The sequence below is a fragment of the Populus alba genome, chromosome 7 (assembly GCF_005239225.2).
Source record: "Populus alba chromosome 7, ASM523922v2, whole genome shotgun sequence".
NCBI classification, from domain to species: Eukaryota; Viridiplantae; Streptophyta; class Magnoliopsida; order Malpighiales; family Salicaceae; genus Populus; species Populus alba.
The window spans coordinates 7232665-7250570 of NC_133290.1; the positions used below are offsets into that span (position 1 = coordinate 7232665).

The window sequence follows — 17906 nt, forward strand, 5'->3', positions numbered from 1 at the left end:
AGGTTAATGATAAAAGTTAATGATAAAACATAACAACACAAGTTTTTCTATGTCGAGTGCACAGTAAACCAACAACTTTTTAAACTTATAATTGATAACGGTATCTGAAAGAATATTAGTGGTAGGGAAACAACCTAAACCTTACACTATAGGTTGATTTAAAAAGGTACCAAAGATAACAGTAATTTAAATATGTAAAGGTTGTTTTTTTATAGACAAGTATGAGGATGAAACTTATTGTGATGTATTTGACATAAATACTTTTAACTTGTTGTTTGGTAAGCCATAACAATATGATCTGAATGCATGGCATGGGGGACAAGAAAACATCTATAGGTTTGTTAAAGATATGATTACTTTAACTTTAATGCCTCTAAAAAATGAAAGGTAATCAATTGTGTGTCTCTTGCACATCTCTATGTGAGAAATTGATTCGAGACTTATATGATGGGGAAGAGATAAAACAGTGTCAAAGGATAAGTATGCTAGCCTCAACTCAAGTGCGATGTAAACAAATTTGTTCAACAATGTTTTACTTGTTAAACATCTAATATGTAATCATAAAACACTGGTTTATGCATGCCTATACCTATAACTGAAAATATATAGGGAGATATTTCTATGAATTTTATGATAGGCCTTCCACAAACTCAATGGGGAATGGATTTTGTTTTTATTATTGTGGACAAATATTCAAAGATGACATACTTTATACCATGTAAGAAGACTATGAATGTGATCAGTATGGCTAGGCTATTTTTCAAGGAGACAATTAAGTTGCATGGTATTCCAAAATCCATCACATCTAATAGAGATACTAGGTTTTTTAGTTACTTTTGGCTAATTTCATAAAAGATGTTTAATTTCTCTTTAAAATTTAGTAACATTGTTCATCCACAAACTGATGGCTAAACAAAGTCTTTAATTGGGCAATCTAATTCATAGCATCTAGAGAGACAAGCCTAAACAATGGGATATTGCAGTGATTGCTTACAATAGTTCCAAGCATAATGCTACTGGTAAGACACCATTTGAGATTATGTACATGAAGCCTCCAAATCATGTATTTGATTTATATTCATTGCTTAAAACTAATGGATTTAGCAACCCAATAGAGAATTTGGTTAAACAAGTAAAAATTATACATCAAGAGGTTAAAGAAAACTAGAAGAAGCATCTATAAAAAATAAGCTCACAACAAACAAACAAACATAGTCAAGTAAAACTGTTTCAAGAAAGAGACATGGTCATGGTTTTCTTGTGTTAGAAGGTTTCTACTAGGCACTTATAATAAACTAAAGATGAAGAAGTATTGTATTTAAAGGGTGTTGAAGAAAATCAATAATAATGCTTATACTATTAATCTTTTGGATAGCATGTGCATATCTAAGACCTTTAATGTTGTTGATCTCTCGAGTATTTTTTAGATATTAAACTCAACTCAATGATGAGTTTTTCTAAAGTTAAAGAGACTGGCATAGAACAATTATCTCATGAGTTTATGAACTAGATTGATACATGAATTTACTATTTCTTGTTTTAATTATTTTTCTAGTTAATTTTGGATTTTAATTATTTGTTTCATACATAGCATATGATTTTTAATTTAATTAATATTTTACTATTTAAAAATTTTTAATTCTAGATGGATTCTATTAACTAGATAAGTTTAATTATGAATCATTTCCTATAAAGGATTTAGTATTGATATAAATAAGAATGCTCTAGTTTATTTTATGGAGATGAAGACTATTATTTAAATTTTAATAAAAATATAAAACAAATTTATATTTTTTTTAAAAATTTAATATATAATTTTAAGGTTTGGAAACCTAATTTTAGTTTTGCTATAAGTTTCACAAGAAAGTCTATAATAACTTGTTCTATAATCCTTATCACAACATCACCGAGTATAATAATAAACGAAATAATACTAAGTCTAAGCACACATATTAAATTATTATTGGAGAAAAGTATTGTCCATGTGTGAAACGGAAAACCTTCATTAAAGAAACTGCTTATATCTAAAACAATTAAGATTTCCGTTACACTTACCGCTTCATCTCAATTTCATCAAAGTAATCAGTACTTAAGCATGGGTAATTGCTGTTTTCATTTTGTTAAAAAATATAAAAGAAAAACGTAAAGGGTTTGTTTTGTCGTATCATTTCCCGGAAATCGAGTAAAAACACACGGAAATGAAAAATCGACACGTTTCAATTTCCATCCATTCAGGTGTCCACTTATCATACCTCATCACCAATCTGACAGAGGCGGAGCCACTAGTGTCCGAGTATCATCACCATTTTCCGGGGGGAAAAAAAAAGAAAAAAAACTAACACACAACTCAAAACAGAAAGTTAAAGAAAAGAATTATTTATTTGCTTAATTTCGATTCAATCAAGTTACAGCAACTATAAAATGAAGTACAGTTATATAGTCTTATCCTTGAATCCGAGTTATGGAGGTCGGTGGTTGAGCAGCAGCAGCTCCGAGTCGACTCGGCCTGAGTTCACTGGCGAGAACGCTTATGATATCTTAGAAGTTTCGGAGAGCAGCTCATTGGCTGAAATCAAAGCTTCGTTTCATAAATTAGCGAAACAAACTCACCCTGACCTCGCTCATCACTCAAACGCCTTTAATTCTCACCGTTTCATTCAAATCCTCGCTGCTTATGAGGTTCTTACTCTTCTTCTCGGCCTCTATTTGTTACTCTCTTTTTTGTTCTTATTTATTAGTATCGTTTCTTTGTTGAATTTGATAATTTATTACCATTGAGTAGATTTTTTTTATGAACGATTTTTCAGATGCATTTTAGAAATTAATTTAACTGTGGTTGAGAATGATTTTCTGTAGAAATTATATACATTTTAATTATAGATGAGAATGATTTTTCGAGAAAGTATTTTAATTGTAGTTGAGAATGTAGAAATTATTTTTAACTGCAGATTCTTTCGGACGCTGAGAAGAGGACGCACTATGACAGTTATTTGCTATCTCAGAGAAAGAAAGTGATAGTGCCGAGACAAGGTTCGACATTGTACGGATACGAATCGCGAATGACTATGAATAAAGAGATGGAAGTTGTTGAGTGGTTAAAGTGGTATAGATTGGCTATAAATGATATATTGTCTAAGAGAGAGGTGGTGGCTGGAACTGGTTATTTTGATGTACTTGAAGATGATTTTTATTCAGCCATACATGCAGCTTATTATGGACCTGTAATTGAGTCCATGGATCTTCTTCCTGATCGGTTTGAGGCGGAGGAAAGGTCTGTCTATGAAACTCCTGAGGTTCTGCATTTGGTTTCAGGTCGTCATCTTTTTGGAATGGTCTGCCTGGCCGACAAGATTCCTAAATTATCTTCTGCCTCTACTAAAAAATTAAAAAATGCCTTTGCATCTTTTGGTTTGGGAGTCTGTAAATCTGTTGAGGATACATGTGTCTTGAAAAATTCCAATGCGGTGGATGATGCTGGAATTTCTCAGATGCATCCAGGAAATAGTGTAAGTAATAAATCAGATGCATATGAAGATTTAGAATTGTATGTTTCTGGAAGGGTGGTGGCTGTGGCAACTAGAGTTCCTCCTAAAAACCAGGATGACAGAGCTGTACAGAATGAAGATGCACAAGATCAGATACATGTTTTTCTTAACTCGGATGATGATCTTGTGCATGCTAGCAAAGGTTCTTACAAGGGATCTCTTTTGACTGGTGCTGTTGGTGCAAGGATTCCACTAGGAACTATAAAGGGAATGGGCAGCAGTCCTGAAGAGGGATCATGCTTTGTCTATGATGGCTGTGGTACCAAAACTCATGTGATAATGAAACATAGAACTTTGATGGTTTGTAGTGTTATTCTCCTGTTTGTATCTTCTTTTCTTCTTCTTCTTTTTTTAAAAAAATTCATGACGCATAAGATGCAAATTAAGCTTTTTGTTCTGTGCCTCTTCTTGATAATGCTAGTTTTATATGCTGTTTATTTTACATGGAATAACAAAGAGAGTACCGGGTCCCTGCATGATTAATGTCTCTTGCATAGACATCAAATACACGCAACATAAAGCCTCAATCCCAAACTAGTTGGGATTGGTTATTGGTGTCTCTTGCATACTTATTAAATATCCCTCTATGACCAGACTGGGAATTGGAATTGTCAATGAACAGAAAGACGACCCTCGTCCTCTTTAAAGCTTGTGATGAAGATAAATATGTCTTTATTTCCCTGTGTATCATCAATACTCTAATTACATCAATTTGCTTTAATTTAATAGCTCCAATAGTCCTGTTTAGTATTCTATCCTTGCATGTCATTGTTTGAGTTTTACCATCTAGATCCATTTACAAGCTGCATGGATTTCTTGCCACAATTCTTAAAATATTTTCCAGGCTATGCTGGTAGCTTGCCTGAGCACCTTTCATGAAAACGATTGATAGATTTCAGACTGTTGTGGAAACGTAACTGATATTTATTAAACCTTTTTTGGTCCTTGGGTGGTTTTCCATTCAATCCTGGCATTAGGTGAATTTATATATGTGGAAAAGTAAGGGATGACCACAGATGGGACAGTAGATAATACAACTTTTTCCTGTTCACTATGCATGTCATTTTCAGTGAGAATTATCCATGCATGCCCTATAGGATCCTGTCCATGTTAGTTAATCATATAGCACTAATGAATTCTGCTAAAAATTTCAGGTGAAGCATATGCACTGGTATGGAGTAGGAGATAAAGTTTCTATTGCTGAATGCAGATGCAGCAGAGCCCGACTGCCACCAAGCAAGTGAGTAGCTTCATTTCATTTTATTACAATGATGGATGAATTACTATTTCCAACAGCCAATTTTCTCTTTAGTTTTTTATTTTTTATTTTAATTTGTTCCATGTAAATGGTTGCAATAGATTTTGGCTGTTTGAGCCTCGTTGTGACATGCACGACATAGGTGGTTGGTATGTTGAAACATTCGGTAGAGATAAGAAAGGACGGACAGTTCCATCTCAAAGGTATTGGGATGGATTTGATGGAAATGAACAAAATGACAAGTAAGTACATGACATGTAGCCTAATGAGATTTTGAGTTATGTCATAGTTTCCCCTAACTTTGCATGATTCATCTTTTGATAAGGTCAAGGATTTCACTTGTATTATGTATGATCTTACTGGAAGTATTATGTACAACTTGTGGGATAGGTAGATATTTTCAAAGGTTTTAAAAAGGTAATAGATTTGTTAATACCTGAAATGGCTTGAGAATAAACTTGGAATGAAGTCTCAACTTGTTATTTTTCTTCAAATTCAGTACTGTTTCTCCAAACCTCCTCTTATTGCAAGTTGGCATTTTAATCTGTAGCTACATCTTGTCTATTTGTTGCATTAGGTATATGAAAGAACAGCAAAAAGCTAAAGAAAGGAGAGAGGGGTAGAAAAAGCAAACACAACATTTGAATCTAATGCCTCTAAGCAAAGCTAGGCCATCCGTGTAGCATACAAATCATGCAAATTTTTCATACAAGCTGATTTGACAATTATTCTTTATATGCTGAACTGATTATTTATCACTTACCACATTTTTTTGTATGGAATCGTGGTATGATTTGTTTGCATGCATAGCAATTTTTCTTCACTATGACTTTATTAGCATGAAATACCAGTTCAGTTTATCTTTGATGGCACATGATCTGAATGGATTCAAGATATTCACCTTGTTTGCTATAACGGATGTATTTTCGGCTTATCTAATCTTGCCCTGATATTGACTTGTCATGAATAAATATTCCATACCTTCAAGCTAAGAAGAAAAATTTATGTATTTGTGTCCCATTGATTTGAATCTCAAAGGAGATTTTAAGAACCATATTGTTGTAGAACCGCCAACAAGAACACAAATCAAGATAACCAGTTATCTAGGAGAAAACTTAATATATTATAATAATCATTATAAGTTTAAACTGGATGTCTAGATAGAGTGCTTATCTATAGGCACTAAACCAAATAAAATAGGAAAACTAATAATAGTAGGAAAACCTTTGAAACAGTCTTATTTCCGTAAGGAAACAAAAATATCAAAACTAAACTCTATTTTTCTCTCTGAAGTACTGAATCCTAAAAAACCTATCCTCCTGTAATCCCACATCACATAATTTTTGTGTTTTTCATTGCAGAAGACTACATCCGGCGATGTATTTACTTGCTCTTGCATATAGAACTCTGGATATTGAAGATTCAAAAAGAAGGAAACGGACAGTTAGGAATTTAGTTGAAAGTCAATTGTTTAGAATACTCCATTGGTGCAAGAAACGTGTGTAGAAGTGACCTTGAGGGCTTCGAGATTCATATCAGTTTCAGCTCTTATACTTGGCAAGCACATTGTTTATGATGTTGAAGGATGGTCAGTTACTATTCTGTAGTATAAATCAAGCAAGGCCATTGCATGAGCCAAAGTTTCTGCAAGATGACTGAATATTTTGAAGAACAAATCTGTACAATTCTTAGGACAACAAAGCGGGAGCCATTTGGATGTTCAATTTCTGATGCTAAATATCACGGCTCTAGAATATTGGATTATTTATTTCTATGATTGAAGAATGAACTGTTAAGTTTGCTCTGATATTCAACTGAGCAAGAGCTGGGTTGTGGTATCAATAATTTCTCAATATTCTATCATTGTATATCCTGCTACTGGAGACGAGTTTTATGCCATACAGGTTTATAGGGAAAGTGGTCACTTCTGTGCTAGCTGGATTTACAAGATGATTATCTAGATATCTTAGGGACATGAAAATTCTGTTTTGCCTGTACCCCTATTCTAAGGGCTTATCATCTGCACCTGATATTCTTGATTTTTTGCATGCAATTTTCCTCAGACATGGAGAGAGGTGATTCTGTGAATCTCGAACCCCCTTGGCTACATTTTATGTGAGTGTGTGAATTCTTCAGAACTCATCTTCTTTTTATTCGTGAATTCTTCAGAACTTATCTTCTTTTTATTTGGTGAATGGAATTCTTCAGAACCTATCCTTATGTTCCCTGCTATCAAAGATGACCTCAGTGGTATATGGAGAAATTGTTTTCCTTTAGTTCTGGAGCTAACTGGACTTAAGAACAATTTATAGATATCTTTGGATGGCATACTTGCCCATTTTCTCTGCTTTTCTATTCTTAAGCGTATCTTTCTCTGTACCATATTTTCTTGAAGTTATCCTGAGGCATTGTTCATCAAGCATGTTAAAGTATTGACATTTGGCAAATATCTAACTTCATCATTGTGTAGATAGGCTACAGATATACTTTGGCAGTTTTTTAAGCATAGATCATAGATGGTGGCTCATGAAGAAAAAGTGATGGTATCTCAAGATTAATTCAGTTGCTTTGTTGCAGGCATGAGTTTGCTTATTTGTTTCGTGATAGTGTGTATATCATATCATTATAGCCTGCAGGTTTGCTGCATTTGCTTGCCTCTTTGAAGTTTCTAATCTACTGGCAATCAGTAAATTGGATTGTCCTGCATGAAGTTTATCTCTATGGTGGTTGCCTGATGTTCCCAAAACTTAGTTGTTGTTCCAATTTTTGAAAGTACAATCATTTCCCTGAAGGTAACCACATAAAACCATATATATAATTCTTATTCCAGTTGAAATCTTACAAAATATTTTCATAACCCCTGCGCCCTTTTTCCTCATCGGTTAAGTAGGTCTTCCCATTTGCAGTACTGTCCACCTGCTAATGCACGATAATATCTGTCTCTGCAGTAGACTGGTCTTCCACCAGCAGCCTTAGCAGCGGCAGCTGCCAAATCATCATCAGCTTTCACCTCCACAGGCAATCTAAGCAACTCCTCTTTTCTATGATATGTACAAGAAAATATAAGGATGTAAATTAAATTGACATGCAATGGCAGTAGGATTCTCTAGACTTGTGCTCATACCTCACGTTGTACTTCGTATTTTCCCCTGAAGCTGGATCAATTGATGGGTTTTCTTTTGTGGCAAAAGTCGTTTGAAAGAAATCTTCCACTGGTGTAGCAAAGATAAATAGCATTACTGCTGTCACGAGCAACGCTCCTGTTCCGACAAGTGTTTGTTTCAACATCTTGATGACTGGTTTAACCTAGGGGTTTGGAGGTTCAGTATGAATCTCTTTTGCTTTAGAAAATTTAAGAGCTCCATCATGTGCCAGTTTGTAATGTGAAAAGACAATGAATAAAATCATCTAGAGTCCACTCCATAATTACGTTGGTGTTTGATTCCTTGTTAGTGAGTATTGTGTGGTTTCCTGTGCTTGTGCATTCATATATGTTTGTGTTGTCTTGCTCTGGATGCAGTGCCCATTAATTCACACCTGTGCAACTCTATCTACACATGCATGTGCAGAGTTCTTGTAAGATCTTTTAGTTCCATTGAAGTCCTTTTCATTTAGCATGTCCATCTGTCTTTATTTTTCTATACATGTGGTATTTCATCTTGTTTAGTAGAAAAATTGTCCTTGTTATAATTTTCTCCGCATGCATCATCCTGAATTGAATATATGAAATGGCGTTCTTACCTTGTAAGAGCCCAACAGTCTATCACGAGCCAGGACCTGCATGGGAGAAAAAAATTTATTAATTCAAGTGTCATTCTGATTTGAAGAGATAATATCTGCATATGCCTGTTTTAGCAAGCATGCAAAGCAGAATGAAAAACAAACTGTTGATACATATGTCCTCCCTAGTTTGCTTAAACATTTCATCCAATCCTCACTTCAGACTACCACATTAGTGAGAAACTCTGGTTGAACATTAGTAGACATTCTTATTGCTATTAGTTATTTTGATTTTTCTATGGGATTGTGATATTTTACTTTTTGATGTTTTTTTGAAGTTTGGACTTTGAGACAATGCAATTGAGCTATCTCCATCACTGTGCTTTGTTGAGGGCATGTTGGCTGCTAGCTGAGTTGGCTGATATCACAAGGTGGTAAGATAAGCTATGCTTTTACTTCTCATTCATGGGAATTAAAGAATGTGCTTGTTATTATATTGGATTTTCATATACTCTTATGCTATTTCTTTTAATATATTCATTATGTGTAGCCTTTCACGTGTTATGAGCTTGTAAGATACTTTGACCCTTTTTGGCCCAAGGAAGAGGCGTGATTTTACATCTATTCTAGTATCAATTAAGGGGTTTTTTCCTTCATGTTATTCAACAGTTATTTTTTGATTGTTTTGTGGCCTGGCATTTCGCAGACTCCTGCTAATATTTTGTTCTTGTAATTGCTTAATATCAGTAATGTCACAAAATACATAATCTCACTAGCTGTGGTGATCTCTCTGATTTATTCTCTCCTATCAAAGTTATGTGCACACACAAGTGCCAGGAACATTGATAATTAAGAAAATGCATGGAATAGTATGTTGTTGGCAGAAATAATTCAAAATTGATTTTTTTAAACAATGCCTCCACTTATATGTTCCCTTCAAGGCCTGTGCTGCCCTCAACCTTTTCGCTAAGAATCTCAGTCCCGCCATTGGTATTGTGTTTAGGTCGCAATTAGAAAATTCTTGGAAGATGAGTAACCCCCCTTGATATTGTGTTTTTCATTCATCATACAACCTAGTTGACCAATTAACTGGTAGGAAATTGTCCTTTTCATATGTTTCCTATCCTTTTAATGCACTAGAATTAAGAATTCATTGAATTCTTCGTCCTATAGAATTCATCAGCTTTTTTCTGCATGCATGCAGACACGTGCCCCCACACACCCAAAGACACACAGACACTCATATGTATAGATGATAGAGAGAGAGATGCTAACCTCAGTTGGCTTTACCCACATTTGTCCATCATACCATCCACTCTCTTCATAGGGGATCACAGCTGACAGAAGCCTATCACCAACATAACTCCATCCCTGTGGTATGCACATTAAAATGTTGTAGTTTCCAAGGGATTACTTAAGAAAAATGTATGAATTGGTGGTCAGTTTCATGTTAAAATGGAAATGACTGAAAAGGGTGCAATTTGAATGTTAATTAGTTGGGATCCCACCTCTTGTATCTCCAGTATACTGCTGGTTTGATTGTGCATTCATCTAGACTACATGGTAGTTCTATATTAGGACAATTAGAGAAAAGATATGTTACAATATTTTAGAATATTCTGCCATGGTATGTTTCTAATGTTTTGAGTGGGTAAAATATTCTTACTGCCAGAGTTTAGTGTTTGAATAAACCATTGCAGAACAGATATATCAAACTGTGCTTCACAACTGTAACACTTTTCAACGCTACCACTTTATGATTTTTTGATAAGAAACTACCATGTTAAGATAACCCTCTGTTCATGCAGTTAACTTTCGTCTAGCCTTCTTCCTGATGAATTGAATAGAATATGTGTGGTGGAGGCTTTAAGAATTTGGCCTTTCCAGTTGAGGAGCACCTTTCAGAACCTACCTTTTCTGGCTAATACATTCAGCGAGGGAGTGACTACAAACAAACTGGTTTTCTGTTAGGCTTCTCATAGTTATTTCCCCTAGTAGTTTCCACCATTACAACCATTCAAATGATTTGTTTTATTCCTATATTTATGAAAAGAATTATTACTCCATGACAATACTGAGAGTTCTTTGGATTGTGATTTTGATGGGTGTGATGTAACAATGATGATGATGAAAAGAAGATGAAGATGATACCAGATATATTCTTAAGATGATTAATGACACAAGGAATAGAGTTCCTGTTCCAGCAGCTAGCACAAATCTTAATGGTTCCTGCAAGATTGGAACACTGAAATAAAGCCTTAATATTCACAAGTGAAAATCTTTTCACAGATCAAATATGTCTAGCTTTATATCTATCCTTTCTGAGTTTCTGAGATACGTGATTCTCCTCGTCTCTATCATTCCATGTCTATACCCTTCTATCAGGTGGTTCTGCATCCAAAGCTAATTCTAATAATAGTTATAGGTAGAGGATAGGATAGGAAGAGAGCGCAAGTCTAAAATGGTTTCAAAAGCAAAAAAGCGCAGACAGAACTGCCATTTCCTTGTGCTTCAGCATTTTAAATAACTTAAGAAATTCTTTTTGGACCTTTCATGTGATAACTAGCTTCAACTCTGGTTCAGATGTTTCATCAATATTTTGATTTGGAAAGATGCTATGCATTTTGAACTTACCCTGGAAGGATTGAAAGTTGCAGCTGCAATCGGAACTCCAAGAACTGTGAAGGTTGCTAACCAGAGTCCACCAAGGCGAAGTAAAAAGGGTCCTGGACCAAGTTCACCCCAAGAATACAGGGGTCCCTCTTTCAATGACGAGTACTCGTTCACCTATTACAGAACTCGGACCACTGTAAGTGTGAATATGTCTTGTATCATGCTCAAGGGATGGTTTACTTGATGCATGCATATCTGAGTGTGCATTTGCAGCATGCATACATACTTTTCTATAATTTTTGGCAAGAAAATTACGCATATCTTCGAAAGCGGTATAAGACACTAGGATATGAATTTGCATATCTGCGAAAGCTTTATAAGACACTAAGATATGAATTTGCATAAAGCAGTTGTGAAAGCTGTGCTTACAGTCACACAGCAGACTTACCGGCCTTTGTTCAAAAGGGACCTCAATTTCCAAGCCAGGCTCCCAGCTCCGGCCTGGGGAACTGCTTGTACCCCCATTAGTGTCATCTTTCAAAGCTTTCACAGAAACCAACGGTGATAGTTTCTGAGCTCTATGGTATCTAATGATCCATGATCTATAGCTGGCTCCAAGTGTGGCTTGTCTTGGACTAGGAATTAGAGAGCAGCAGACATTCAGCTTCAGCATTTAGTTTCAGGCCGTCAAACTAGCGGTTGACAGGTGCAGCAACCAAATTCTGAACTTTAGGTGTTCAATTTTTTCGGTGGAAGGAGGGACTATCTAGTTAAAGGGATGGTTGCATTTTCTTCAGGGACCATGGATTATTTACGTGGAGGAAAACAAGGGATACGTCGTTTTATTTCTTTCTTTCAAGGAGAGGATTCTTGATACAAGAACCTCTTAATTGATTTGTTGCCATGGTGGACAAAACTGGTCACATTGACAAATCAAGCATTGTCTAGGTGGCCCACAGATGGATTGCTTATATGTTCATGCCATCTATTTACGTGGCCTTGTTTAATACCACTTATTGCCGGGGAATCAGATTATCCAAATGTGACATTCTTTGGAAGTGTCCGGTACTATATTGATTATTGTTTTTTAAATTTTATTTTTGATATTAATACATTAAAACAAATCAAAAATACAAAAAGATTAAGTTAAAGAATTTTTTTTTTTTTAATTGTAGAAAAGTGCAGCGTGGCGGTAAAAGACAAATAGGCTGTTCATGTGGTTCAAGACGAGGCATCCTCTACCTTGCACGCAATTGTTCGTGTAGTTCTCGTGTTTCCACGGGCAAAGAAATCGATAGAGTATGCTTTCTAACTCCAACCAACTCGTATTTCCTTTGTACAACTAAAGTAGAATCCCACAGAAACAGCCTACGGTAGAACAAATGATCATTGACCTCCATTAAAATGGTAAAAAGTACAAGGAGCCCAAACTATCGTCATAAAAAGATAGGACTTTAAGCTAGCAGTCAGTAGTATTGCGTGGTCCATCTAGTGTCAGGTACCCCAAGCAGTTTACAATGGTAATATGATTGGGTGTTTGCTAGTTACTTGGCTGGCGCTCCTTGTTGCAAATAATTGGTGATGTTAATGTATTAAATATAAACCGTTTATTAAACCTTGAATAATTATCGTATTGTAATGGTATTTGAGGAGGTCAATAAAGAAGATAAAAAAAAAAAGATCACGACTATAGGGATAATGATGGCTTCGATTTGTAGTTCTCCTAACGTTAGCTTCACCTCTTTTTGTCTCATACAATAAGTAATTTTTGCAGTCAAACCATTTTTTTTTTAATATTTTGAGATTTTTTATTTTAAATTAATTTTACATCGTTTAAATGGGTTGATATCAACAATAAATTTTAAAAATAAAAAAATATTTTTTTCATTATTTTAAATGATTTTTAACATTTTAAAAAGTAACTACTATTATAATAGTAAATATTATCTAAATGTGTCCACACGATGTTAGAAGGTAATAAATGTACATATGAAAGTTGATTAAAATTTTAAAAGAATATATTTTATACAGAATTGTTATTTCTAGTGTATATATTTTTATTTTATTTTGACTAACATTTTTTTATGCTTTATTGAAGAAAAATCAATAACAATTAAAATAAATATTTGTAAAGATTTTAAATGACTTGAATTAAAGAGAAAACCTGTTTCTTTTTAATAAAAACTTCATTTTCTTATTCAAACATTTTTTTTTTTTCAAAGAAAACATATTTTTTCATTAGAAGTTTTTTTTAAAATAAAAAATATTATAATTATGAAAGGAAGCTTCAATAAAAAAAAAATTAAAAAATCATGAACCCCATGTCTATGTATCTAAGAATAATGAATATGGAACATTATATAAAAAATTAATAATAAAAATAACAAAATAGATGTTCTATTCTTATTATTGAATATCAATTAGCAAACTTAAAAAGGTTAATATATAATTAATTATAAATATTATCATAAAAAACTCTAATGCTCTTGAAAATTATTGCAAAGTTGAATAATTATTTAAATATTATTTTCATAAATTTACTTAAAGAATATTTAAAATTAAAAAAGGTTAAGGCTTGTTCAAATCTAGGATAAACATGTTTATTCCTGTAAAGATTAGCAAAGTCTCGTCTAAAGTAAAAATTTCTAGATGCACATGGGTTTTCTAGATACACATGGGTTTGGAAGGCTAGGCTCGCGATCTTGACTTTGTTTTTTTAATGGTCAAATGACATGTTGTTTACACTAGATTTTTTTTATAGATCAAATGATGTTTTGTTCACCTAGATAGACAGTGCATTATTTTTTTGTTGGAAATGTTTACCACCTTTGATGTCTAGAAAGGCAGGGTTGACCTTAAAAATTTATTTTCAACTTTTTTTGTACCTGAAAACACATAAAAATCATGATAGGGACTTCATTAAATCCATTTAACTCAAAAACTCCTTTTAATCAGCAAAAAAAACCCTAGAAATTAAATTGAATGAAAAAACTTCTCGAGTCCCCTTTTATTTTTTTCTGATAAGATGAAGAATCCTATAGAATTCCTCTCTTCAAGATGAATCAATTATTACCACAATTGATCTTTTTTTGTGTCTAGAATGTGTTTGAGCAACCTGTTTCTCTTTTCTTTTCTTTTTCAACAACTTCTACTATCCTCTCTCAACATTTAGGATTTAAAAAGTGAAAAAAAATTAATTTTAGAATTGAAACGTAAAATTCATAAACTTCAAGGACTATATAAAAGATGCAATAACTAAAACTTTAAAGACGAAAAATAAAGTTTTAATGCCTTTCAAACATTGGGCTTTGGTTTTTTTTTTTTTTTTTATCATTGTTCTTTTAATTTGTTTTCTTTTAACTACAATCTAAAATGTTATTTCACCAAATTGATCCTTAATTTAATGCTGCAATATTCCTAGACCCTTCTTATAAGCAAGAACATGTGAAGTGAAAAAAAATCTTCACACATAAAACCATGTAAACATAACTTTGAAAGGATGCAATTGAAAAAAATCTAGAAGACCAAAATGAAAATAAAAAAGAACTGTATAATGACTATCCATGGTATAATGTAAGGGAGTGAACAATGCAGCATAGTGAATTGTAATTTTGTTTTTATTGTTATTGTAATTTTTGTTTTTCTAGATGAGCAATTCCTCATTTCTGTTCAGATTGGACCTAATTGGTGCTATTATAGCAGCCCTACCCTTTAGACACTAAATAAAATAAATAATGCCCAACTTTTCAGATTTCAACCTAGTAATTAAAAACATTTCTGAAAAAATTTAAAAATTTTTTATTTTTTTATTTTAAATTAATATTTTTTTTTAGTATTTTTAACTTATTTTGATGTGCTAATATTAAAAATAATTTTTAAAAAATATTATTTTGAAGTATTTTCGAGTAAAAGATATTTTGAAAAGCAACCGCAACCATACTCTCAAATAGGCATTAAAGCTTTTAAAAAATGACCATGTAAGGCATATGAGCTTAATCTCCAAGTTTTTCTAAATAAAACCTCAACTATGGTTGGTTGTGTTAGAACACCTTGAAATGTCAGTAAAAAAGAAAGTTAGAATCAATTAATTAGAATTGATTAATAACAATAAAATCGATCAGTTTTTTAAAAAAGTATAGATTAACTAAAAAAGAAAGGAAGCCACCGATAATAATAGGAGTTCACATAATCAACTGAAAAATTCAATTATATTCAAAATATGAGTCCTCATTAAAATGAACTGATATTTATATATTAAGTTATGATTCAAGTAATTACTAAAAAAAAGACGCAATAAACTAGAATTCAGTTTGTTAATCTTGCAATCTCCTTATGTAATATGAACAATCTCTCTAAGATTAAATTTAAATATTTTTATGAAACTCTAATATTTTACCAATATAATACCTTTTAATTACTAGAAAAGATAGTCACCTCATATATACAATTTCTTTATGTAATTTATAGCTTTTCTACAATTTATCTCCTTTTCTACAATCATATAACATATTTGGTCTAAAAAATTATCTGATTGATTAAAATATTGACATATCTAGTGTGACGAAACTTAATATTGTTCCATTAGAGTACATCACGCAATAAAAAATGAAAGCATGTAGAATCAATGCATCAACACTTACGATTAATCAGTATAGACAATAGATAGAGTTCATACTATTGGCCTTGAAGAACCTAATCACAAGTTCCTTGTGGAACAGCATACATTAGATTAGTCATAGGGTGATGTTTTATCATGAAATTCTCTGAAATAACAGAAAACTGATCTAGGACAAAATCCTAGTATTCACGTTCATAGCTCTCTTAACATCATCACTTATGCAAGTAACTTGCGTTCAAATGACTATGCGCCTCCAACATAACTATATGCAAGGGCGGAGACATATCAAAAGGTTTGGGTGGGCTATAGCTTAGATGAAGATTTTATCAATATTTTTAATTAATTTTATTAAAAAAAAATTATAATTTTTGATTAAGTTATCAAAAAATTCTGAAAATTACGTGGAGCCTTCTAATATGATACTTTAGCTTGGGTTAAAATTTTAGAATTTTGGAGAAATTTAGAAATTTGATAAAAAATCACAATTTGACCAGTTTTATATTATTGAGTGTAATTTATAATCCAACCATCAAATTGAGCTGAAATTTTATGAGAGATCTTAAAATATATTAAATAAAATCTGATTAAAATTTTAGGATGAACGAAGCTTAGTAATGCTAACAAAAAAAAGGACCGTCAAATAAAAGCAAAACGACTCATTAAGGATAAAATGGTTATTTGCCATTAAAAAATAAAACAAATCAGCTTTTCTTTTCTTTTATATGTTGCCAACTGGGCAGAAACAGAATAGAAAAGGAAAAAAAAAGAAAAGGCGAGAGAGAAATAATAAAAAATAAGAGGAAAACATTTAAAAAAATCCAAGAAAAAAAAATAAGAAAGGTGAGAGAATAACCTTGTAAACTTACAAAGTTCAATTTATAAAACATTACTCTAAGGAAGAATCAAGTGAAGGAAGGACAAATTAAGAGAGGGAAGAAATTTAATTATTTTGTTTTCTAGTTGACATGAGATTGTTATTTTATCTCGATTGAAGGATTGTTACAATATCGATTTAGATTCGATTATAGATTAATTACATTCCATAAAATATCGAAGGATGTAACTTCGATAATGAGTTTATTTTTACTTTTACTTTAATTTTATGTACTTTTAAATTTATTTTTTAATATTTTAGATAGTGTATTTGAATTAAAATTTATTGTTAATTTTAAAAATTTATGTACATGAGTTAATAATTAATTTATATATATATATATATATATAGCGCAGGGCATGAAAAAATCCTCACTCCGCTCTTCTCGACAATATGCTTACCTTTTTTATGAGCTAGATAGTATTGTTAGGTGGCAATGACCAGCTGTGCCAAGTTCTTGTGTCGCTGGTAGTGGCTAATCCCTCACGGCTGCCAGCCTTCAACACAGTGATCAGCAGGAGTCTTCTTCTTAGTCACGCCAACTTCTCCTCTATCGGCCGTGAATAGCAGCAGAGTCTTCAAAAAACGTGACTTGACTTGAAAGAGGAATAAGTGGTACCTTCCTCACACTCATTCTATGGTTCTTCAAGAAATTAACTCACGCTGATGGCCTCACATCACCAAGCAGTAGCCACGTCCTCTTCTCCAAGTAGCAACCATGTCTTCATCTCCTCCGTTCTTAGCAGCCACGACGACCCGACAATTCTAGTCTCAGGTAAGGAGTCACAACAACACCAGCACCCATGTATTTATCTTCTCCATTCATAGCAGCTACGACGACAAGTCATAGCAATACCAGTTCAGCTGAGAGCCATGTCAATAGCAGCAGAGTCTTCAAACAGTGAGCAGCCTTTGATTCAATTCGTGCAACAACTGCTAAGCCTCCATCTCCTCTGCACTGTGAGCAGCAGTGGGCGATCTTTTTCATCAGCAATCCATTGTTCATGATACAATTACAGCTGCCTTTAAGTAGCAGTAGCAGAGTAACAGCTAGTCATTGCCTCTCCATAACAACAACAACAGAGGTTTGCAATTTGGCAACTTCTCCAAGCCCTGCACAACAACAACAAATACTCCAGCCTAGGTCATGAAGAGAATAATGCTTGCTATGGTTGTGGATTGACAATGGCATTATAATTCCTGTTAGTCAGAAGTGCATGCTCTCTGGGGTTTTTTTTAGGCTGAATATTGTGTTTGTAAACTTGATGGGCTTTTGTT

The 17906-nt window shown here is 33.1% G+C and overlaps 2 protein-coding genes and 1 long non-coding RNA gene across 6 annotated transcripts; 2 read left to right on the plus strand and 1 right to left on the minus strand.

Moving 5' to 3' along the window:
- The first annotated feature begins 2143 nt into the window (after positions 1-2143).
- Positions 2144-6956, plus strand: LOC118047769 (uncharacterized). Of its 3 annotated transcripts, none has more exons than XM_035057136.2 (5): positions 2147-2679; positions 2949-3845; positions 4700-4785; positions 4905-5045; positions 5381-6142. In XM_035057136.2, the coding sequence occupies exons 1-5, from the start codon at positions 2422-2424 to the stop codon at positions 5424-5426; spliced, it is 1428 nt and encodes a 475-aa protein (XP_034913027.1). In that variant the 5' UTR covers positions 2147-2421; the 3' UTR covers positions 5427-6142. The 3 variants fall into 3 exon arrangements, with proteins under 3 accessions (XP_034913028.1, XP_034913027.1, XP_034913026.1); XM_035057135.2 differs by lacking the exon at positions 5381-6142 and adding an exon at positions 6165-6956 and having other exon boundaries at positions 2152-2679; XM_035057137.2 differs by lacking the exons at positions 4905-5045; positions 5381-6142 and adding an exon at positions 6165-6956 and having other exon boundaries at positions 2144-2679.
- Positions 6957-7590: 634 nt separating this feature from the next.
- Positions 7591-11809, minus strand: LOC118047771 (protein CONSERVED IN THE GREEN LINEAGE AND DIATOMS 27, chloroplastic). 2 transcript variants are annotated; one of them, XM_035057138.2, is made up of 7 exons: positions 11585-11809; positions 11158-11310; positions 10675-10752; positions 9799-9894; positions 8545-8580; positions 7928-8109; positions 7591-7844 (listed from the first exon to the last, which is right to left on the minus strand). In XM_035057138.2, the coding sequence occupies exons 1-7, from the start codon at positions 11807-11809 to the stop codon at positions 7679-7681; spliced, it is 936 nt and encodes a 311-aa protein (XP_034913029.1). In that variant the 3' UTR covers positions 7591-7678. The 2 variants fall into 2 exon arrangements, with proteins under 2 accessions (XP_034913029.1, XP_034913030.1); XM_035057139.2 differs by lacking the exon at positions 10675-10752.
- On the plus strand, positions 11192-12952 carry LOC118047772 (uncharacterized). Its single transcript, XR_004687369.2, has 3 exons — positions 11192-11332; positions 11547-12201; positions 12312-12952. It is a non-coding gene; the product is annotated as an uncharacterized lncRNA (long non-coding RNA).
- The last annotated feature ends 4954 nt before the right edge of the window (positions 12953-17906 follow it).